This window comes from Melospiza melodia, unplaced genomic scaffold (genome assembly GCF_035770615.1).
Source record: "Melospiza melodia melodia isolate bMelMel2 unplaced genomic scaffold, bMelMel2.pri scaffold_34, whole genome shotgun sequence".
In the NCBI taxonomy this organism is placed as follows: Eukaryota; Metazoa; Chordata; class Aves; order Passeriformes; family Passerellidae; genus Melospiza; species Melospiza melodia.
In genome coordinates, this window is record NW_026948659.1 from 5,338,186 (window position 1) to 5,346,426 (window position 8,241).

At 50.3% G+C, this 8,241-nt stretch overlaps 1 protein-coding gene across 1 annotated transcript; it reads right to left on the minus strand.

The window, feature by feature from the left end:
* Positions 1–3,524: 3,524 nt before the first annotated feature.
* LOC134434306 (olfactory receptor 14A16-like) lies at positions 3,525–4,259 on the minus strand (the record flags this gene model as incomplete). The annotated part of the gene is made up of 1 exon (XM_063182983.1): positions 3,525–4,259. A coding segment is annotated over one exon (735 nt), but the record flags the coding sequence as incomplete, so codon positions are not given.
* Positions 4,260–8,241: the final 3,982 nt, after the last annotated feature.

An 8,241-nucleotide genomic window follows, 5' to 3' on the forward strand; every position in this document is an offset into this window, starting at 1 on the left:
TTGTGACAATGCAAGTCCTTGTGGAACCAAGGAGACCATTGTGACATCATGGAACCTCGTGGAACCAAGGGTCCATTGTTACAGTCCAGAACCAAGGAAACCATGGTGACAGTACAGAACCTGACGGGAACAAGATTCCATTGCTATGCAGTGGGGCTTCATGGAACCAAGGAACCACTGTGACACAGCAGGGCCACATGGAACCAATGATCCATGGAGATACTGCAGATCCAAGGAGATCATGGCGATGCTGTGGAACCTCATGTAGCCAAGGGGCTATTGTGACACTGTGGGACTCCATGGAACCAAATATTCATGGTGACACAGCAGGGCTGCTTGTGACCAATTGTCCATTGTAACCCTGCAGATCCAAGAGACCAGGGTGACACTCTGGCAGTTGATGGAACAGAGGGGCTGTTGTGACACACCAAGGCCTCATGGAACCAAGGAGAGCATTTTGAGAATACGGAACCCAATGGAACCAAGGATCCATTGTTCTACAGCAGGGCCTCATGGAACCAAGGGACCATTGTGAAACTGTGGGGCATAAGGGAGTCAAGGAAACCACTGATAGTGAAACCCACTGGATAGAAACTTCTGAACAGAGTTTGGAGTATTTGAAAGCAGGCATTCTTCATTACAGCATGGTGGTCACTTGGGCCATCCTCCCTCCATTGGAGTGCATTAAGCTATGCATGAACAGAGTTTTTATCACACACACTGATTATGTATCCATTAGCTATCCCCACTTCCTTTGAGTTTATTTGACGTAGTTGCACACCTTATCACAAATCCTTTTATGGTTCTTTGGGTTTTGTCTTCAACATCCAGTGCCCTTTTTAGGTGGCTGTTCCTTGAACCCTCTTTTTGAGTAAGGGCAATATTATTGTTCTCCATAACTTCTGCTTTGTCAGCCTTGCAGAGCAGAGCTGGCATCCTGCCTGATTTTTTGTGACTTCTGTTTGCCAGAGGTACATCCTCAATCAGTTTCTCCAAGGCTGTGCTGTTCTGTACTCCTGTCCTTGTCTCAGTGCTTGCCCCGCATGAGGCGTCTGCGACCCCCCAACCTATGGGCCTGGGGTTGGCAAGTGTTCCTGGGGGACAGGGATGGGACAGCTGGGCTGGACTGACCCAAGGGATGTTCCACTCCATATCACACCATGATCAGCAATCAACTGAGAAAAGTGGGGGGCCAAGGGGGGTAGGGGATAAATTTTTTTTTTCAGACATATTTCTTTCAAAACAGCACCTAGACATGCAGAATCCTCTCCTGCCACAAGGCGGTTAAATATTTTCTGCTGATAGGAGATTTCCTGTGAATTTGCTTTTCTTCTCTTTGTGGCCTTTTTCTTTTTGTGGCTGGTTTGTTTCTGGGGTTTTTGTGTTGTTGTGGGTGGATCTTGCTTTGGGTTTTTTGATTAGGTTTGGGGTTTTTAGGTTTTGGTTGGGTTTGGGTTTTTCCCTACTGAACTGACTTTACTCTGATGCATTAGTTTTTTCTGCCCTTTCTTGTGGCTTGCTTGGCGCCTGATGGCAAGATAAATTTACCCAAATCAGTCATCTTGCCCAGATACATTTTGCAGTCACCATTAACTAGATGAGTTGAGTGTCAGTCACACATCAGTTCAGTCCCTGCAATTTGGCAGCATCCACAAAGGAATTGAAAGTATATTTAACTGGCATTGTAGAGACAATAGAAATATTCCACAGTGGCGGCCAAGGGCTGGTCACTGAGGGGTGTCACCAGGGCGTGGCTGCCAAGAGGACTCTGTACCATGGATGACATTTGACCCTCATTGTTCAGCCAAATTCCCACCCAGCCCATGTTCCACTCCTTCAGCCCAGCTCTCTCCAGTCTGGCTCTGAGGAGACGACAGCAGACCCTGTCCCAGGTCTGGCTGAAGTCTGGCACACAACATCCTTTCTGTTCTCTCCCATGTGGGTTCTGCAGTCCCTGTCCTGTCCTGCCAGTGCCTGGAATGGCTGCAGGAGGATTTGCCACATCCCCTTCCCTTCTGAGCCTGAGCAGGCTGTGACTCTCCCAGTCCCCCTCCCTGCCCTGTGTGCAGAGTGGTTCCATGTCTGCCCTTCCCAAGTGCCCAGGACCCTCTGGGATGGCTCTGGCCTTTCCAAGGGTTTGAGACAGGTCCCACAGTGACGCTGCCCAGCCTTCTCAACAGCCCTGACACCAAAGGCCTTTTCGACATCCCTCAGTTCCAGGTCAGTGCCCAGAACACAGCACAGCCCTGTCCAGGTCCTCGGGCTGGTTCAGAAGGGAGGCAGCTCTGATTTCTCCCCACAGACCCTCACTCTATCCAATGTCTCTCTGTGCAGTCCATGGCTGCCCTGAGCATTTTTCCCTGGAGCCTCCCTGCCTGGGATATTTTTCTCTATGCAGTCCTAACCACAACCCAGCAAAGAATTCAGGTGTTTTCCCAGAGGACATTACTCTCAGAGTGAAGTGGCCTCAAGGCCCTGTTTGTGCCACTGGAATTGTGCCATCCCCGGGTGCTGCTGATGGTGTTTTTTGTCGCTGGGGTTCATCTCCCCACACACACACTATGCACTGCTGAGATCTCCTCAGCACAGAGCAAACATGGCCTGCTGGCCTGGTCACTTGGTGTCCCTCCATGCAGGGACAAACAACCTCCTGCAGGTGGGGAGAGGCCAGTGCTGGCAATGGTGGTTGCAGGGGCTGGTGTGGGACAATTGCCCTGGGGCACCTTCCCAGGCTGTCCCAGAACAGAGACACAGCCCAGGTCCTGCTCTGCTGCTGCTCCAGGTCCATGCCAGGAGCTCTGGCTGTGCCAGGACACTGCTGTGAGCCCCCCCTGCACACTCCCCCCTGCCCCAGGCCCTGGGCTTTGCTGTGCCAGGGCATTCCTGGAGCACATTGCTGACAGCAGCTCTGGAGGGGAGCAAAGCCTCCCTGTCCTGCCCTCAGGAGATGCCCTTTGCTGCTGGAGCTGCTGTGCTGGAGCCCAGCTGTGTCCCAGCAGTGCCCATGGCCTGGCCCTGCCTGTGGCCACAGCAGGGACACGCAGCAGGACAGTGACCAAGCTGCCAGAGCACTCCGGCCTTACAGCCACAGCAGGGCTGGCAAGGACAGGGTGGAGTTGGGCAGAGCAGATCGGGGAAGAGGCAGGGCCATTGTCCCTGGCTGTGCTGCTGTGCTGGGAGTCGCTTCCTGCCACCTTTGCTCACAGGCACTGCCCCTGCAGAGACAGGGAAGGGCTGAGGAAATGCCTTGGACAGACAAATCAGGCAGGCACTTGTTTTTATTTAAACACCAAGGGAACAAACCACTTGCAAATATTTTTATTTCAAAAGAAATGTAGATATTCATGTAGAAAGCTAAGAGTAATACTACAGTATTTTGATAGAAACACTACAACAATAGAAAAAGTTACCAAAGCAAAGAATGGACAAACAGGGGGAAAAAAGGCTGATATGGTGAAGAGTTATATTCTGAAGGCTCTGTAGCAGAAAAGAGAATTTATTGCTTCTGAAGTTGCAGTCACCAGTTTTCCCAAGGCATCCTTTAGCTCCTGGTTCCTCAGGCTGTAGATGAGGGGGTTCAGGGCTGGAGGCACCACTGAGTACAGAACTGACAGGGCCAGATCCAGGGATGGGGAGGAGATGGAGGGTGGCTTCAGGTAGGCAAAAAAGCCAGTGCTGACAAAGAGGGAGAGCACAGCCAGGTGAGGGAGGCAGGTGGAGAAGGCTTTGTGCCGTCCCTGCTCAGAGGGGATCCTCAGCACAGCCCTGAAGATCTGCGCATAGGAGAAAACAATGAACACAAAGCAAGCAAAAAAAAGAAAAGCACTTAGCACAAGAAGCCCAAGTTCCCTGAGGTAGGATTTGGAGCAGGAGAGTGTGAGGATCTGTGGGATTTCACAGAAGAACTGGCCCAGGGCATTGCCATGGCACAGGGGTAGGGAAAATGTATTGGCTGTGTGCAGCAGAGCATTGAGAAAGGCACTGGCCCAGGCAGCTGCTGCCATGTGGGCACAAGCTCTGCTGCCCAGGACAATCCCGTAGTGCAGGGGTTTGCAGATGGACACGTAGCGGTCATAGCACATGATGGTCAGGAGAGAAAACTCTGCTGACATGAAGAAGGCAAAGAAAAACACCTGAGCAGCACATCCTGAGTAGGAGATGTGCCTGGTGTCCCAGAGGGAATTGTACATGGCTTTGGGGACAGTGGTGCAGATCATGCCCAGGTCGCTGAGGGCCAGGTTGAGCAGGAAGAAGAACATGGGCGTGTGCAGGTGGTGGCCGCAGGCTACGGCGCTGATGATGAGGCTGTTGCCCAGGAGGGCAGCCAGGGAGATGCCCAGCAAGAGGCAGAAGTGCAGGAGCTGCAGCTGCCACGTGTCTGCCAATGCCAGCAGGAGGAAGTGCCTGGTAGAGCTGCTGTTGGACATTCCTTCATTCTGGACATTTTGAGCTGTTCAAAGACAACATTGACAATTTGGACAAAGTACCTTGAGTACATCCTATGCTATTTTCTTGCACAGGCACTCAAAATTACTTCTCTTTCTCGGGGGAAATTTCATTTACCTTTTTTTTTTCAGTGTAGCTTTGGGCTACAAAGTAACTGTGTGCTTTTTAGAAGGGACAGAAGTCTTGTTCTTAGCATTGCTCTCAGGCTGAACACTGGGGAGGCCAGATGGAAAACAGGGCTCCCTGTGCCCCAGTGCACTCAGACCTGCTGGGCCAACACAGGTGCCCTTTGCTCATTTCCCCTCACTCTAGTACAGGATGTACCAATTTAAAACTGCACTTAAAAATAACGTGGCTTTTTTTGAAAACTCCAGTTTCAAAATCAATCTCTCCAACTCTTCTCTCTCTCCCTATGCAGCGGGACATGGAGGGAAGCAAAGGATTGGTCTGGCTCTCTGCTGCCTGGAGTTGTGCCTATTGGGAGCTGCTTTTTTTGACCCAAGCCTTGTCCCTGCCATTGCTGCCAGAGCCCAGCCCAGCCCTGGGGACTCAGCTCTGCCCTGCAGACCCCTCCCAGAACAGGGCATCTCCCAGGGGCATCTCCCTGGCAGCAGGGCCTTAAGGGCAGGCCAGACAAACAGAGATGCTGCAAGCCAAGGTGCTGCTGCTGCTGTCTGTAGGGAGAGGAGGCTGAGGAGGCACTTTCTGAGGGAGATCTGAGGACCATCTGCTGATGCCCAGGCTGACAGTGCAGGAGTCTCAGTGACACAGCCAAAGCTGACAGCCCCTTTCCCTTCCCTTTAGGAGAAAGCTGAGAGCAGCCCTGGCCATGCAGCACCATCTCCAGAGCAGGAGGAATCTGCCCTGATGGGGGTGGCTCCTTCCACCTCCACCTTCTCCCTTGCAGTGTCCATGGGGAGCTGCCAGGCAGGCTGAGGGCTGCCCCTGGCAGGTGGCACATGCCCTGGGCTGGCCAAGAGCCCGGAGGGCTGCAGGAGCTGCTCTGCAGGACAGCCCTGGGCAGCCCTGGCTGCAGCCCCAGCTTCACCCCTGCAGCCACCCCTGGCAGCAGGAGCCGTCCTGCCCTGTCCCTGTGACAGTGCCCAGGGCAGCTCCACTCTGCAGCACATCCTCCTCTTCCTGCTCCTGTGCCACAGAGAAACTGGGAGAGTCCTCCTGACACATCCCCCAGGCTGTGGGGTGTGCCGGCTTCAGGAGATCCCTCCAGGAGCACAGGGGACATTGCCCTGCACCCACACACTCACCATGCACAGGGCTGTGAAGATCTTTCCCCAGGTGAAGTCTCAGCTCAATGTCTTCCCAATCCTGATTGCCTTCAGCGTGCCTCTGCCTGGCTCCTGTCCCCTCAGTGCCGGCAGGCAGAGCCCTCAGCCCTGCTGGGCTGGGAGAGGAGCTGGTGCTGGCAAGAGCTGTTCCTTTAAAGCTCAGCAGCCCAGAAACAGCACAAGGAATTTAATGAGCCTCTAGGGGATTTGGTGTTGTTTACATCACATCCAGTCCCGGAGAGAGTGTTCAAAAAACTTCTCAAGAACTCCAAGTTAAATTGAAACTCCAAAGTTTCTAAAAGTTTAATAAGTCTCTCTGAGAATGTGTCCCCAGGTTCCAGTTAGAGCAGAACACTGGAGGCAGTGATGACAGCTGGGGACAAACAAGGCCAAGGTGTCTCTGGTGCTGAGCAAAGCTGGGTAAGTTTGAGGAATGCCAAGGGCCAAGGCCTGAGCCACAGCCCCTGGCCAGGCAGATGCTGTCCCTCCCTCCCTGCTCAGGGCTCTTGCCGGGATGGGCACTGGCATGTGGGGATGTGCAATGGCAAGGGCAGGAGCATGGGGCGGCCCCTGCCAGGCTGCTGAGCAGGGACAAGGAGGCAATGAGGCCCCAGGCCTGCAAGGGTCACTTGTCTCCTGCTCTGCCTCAGTGCTTTCCTTTTTATGGAAAACAATCCTCCCTCCTTCCCAGGCAAATAGGGCTCCCATACTACTAACCAGTATGATTAAGCAGAAGCCATTTTTTGTTTACATTATGCACCTATTTATACATTCTAACCCTACTGCATACACTGATCACGCTCTTCTTCATTGGAGCCTCTCTCTTGTCCTTGTGTTCTGCACGCACTTCTCAGAGTATGTGACTGGTTTCAGTTCAGGTGGTTCACAGCCCTCTGTTATCGAGTTCTTGTGGTCTTGGTATTCTGTTTCTCAGTCTTTTCTTTCTTCATTTTGCACAGTTTATGTCTTAGTAACCTTGATGAATTCCAGAAGGCTCTGATAAGAATGACTACAAGCAATATGGCTGGTGCACAGTGTGGCCCAAGTTGTTCAGATGCATTGCTACAATTCCCCCTTCTTCTTCTTCTTCTTGCACCAGCCAAACCCTTTTTACAGTATTTTCTACCAACTGGGTCACCAATTTCACTATGTGTGGAATAATACAAAGCAATATAATAATAGAAATAACAAAGCTCACTTTAAGGTATCTTTCAATCATCCAGTTATTCCCCATCCCTCAAAGCATTCATCCAAGCCCCAATGATTCACAGTCAATTTCTTCATGTTGTCTTCTAGTTGTTTGAGTTTCCTTTGAATGGAAGAGAGTAGGTTCATAAAATACATTCCTTCAAAATTTTCACACCTGTGCCCATGTGCTAACAGCAAAAAATCTATAGCAGCTCTATTTTGCAGTGTGCCATGTCTAATATTATCTAAATCAGTGAGTATTTGATTTAAAATAGCTCAACTTGTGTTCAGTGTGGGAATCCACAAAATCAGAGGGTTTTGGGGAAGCTGCAAAATGCAGGCCTCAGAGACAGCAGAACTGTGATTAGAGCTAAGCAGCAGCCATGAGATAGGTCAGCAGAAAAATTATTTAAAAAGTAGAAAAGCAAGGAGAAATAGAACAATGGTCTGTGTCTTAACGCTTGTCTAGAATAACTCCCTAAGATACAGAAAAGCTTTTCTGGCAAGATATTAGGAAGTTTGAAGCTTAATAATGGGGCTCTGTGCATTGTGTTTTAAAGCTTACAAGCAGGTATTGTATTCAAAATAAGCAAGCGTTGGTTTTACCAAAGGTACATGTGCTTATAATGGTTGGATAGAACTGCTGTCAATATGCTTTTGCTTTGTGGGATTGGTTAAAAAACTTATAAATTAAGTTGTACTATTAAGTTCTTGGTCAGCTGCTTGGGATGTGAGCTGCTGGCATCTTCGCATTGTCACAACCATGTAATGAAACTGATGCTGAAAAATAAAACAGCTCAAGGCACGTTCCACAGCAGTGCCTTTCCCGTTTGTGATTAGTACATAGCCCCTGGCTCACTCTATACAGGAGAGACTGTGCAAAGTACTTTACGTTATTCGAATTTCATTAATTCTAATGTCATATACCTTTCACGAATTGCTCTCAAAAAGAACCAAACCCCCCTGTCTTTAGGCACTTTCATAACAACATGTACACACACCTCAAAGAAAGACCTCCAGTACTTGACCAGAATCATGAATCTAAAATTGTTGAAGGGCCATAGCCTCTCACTATGTGGGTGACAGAATATGCTTGTGTTTCTACAGATACAGGACCCTGGTGGATTCCCAGATGATTTATCAGTCCCTATGTAGAACACAGATCTGAAGACGACCCCTCGAATGAACACAAAGTCAGCTCCCTCTCCCACCATGCCACAGAAGCAGCTTTCTCTTGGAGATGATCTTCATCTCAAAAGAAATTCACATATCCAAACATTGTGGCAAGGACACTCATCACACGTAGATATATCCCACTGAT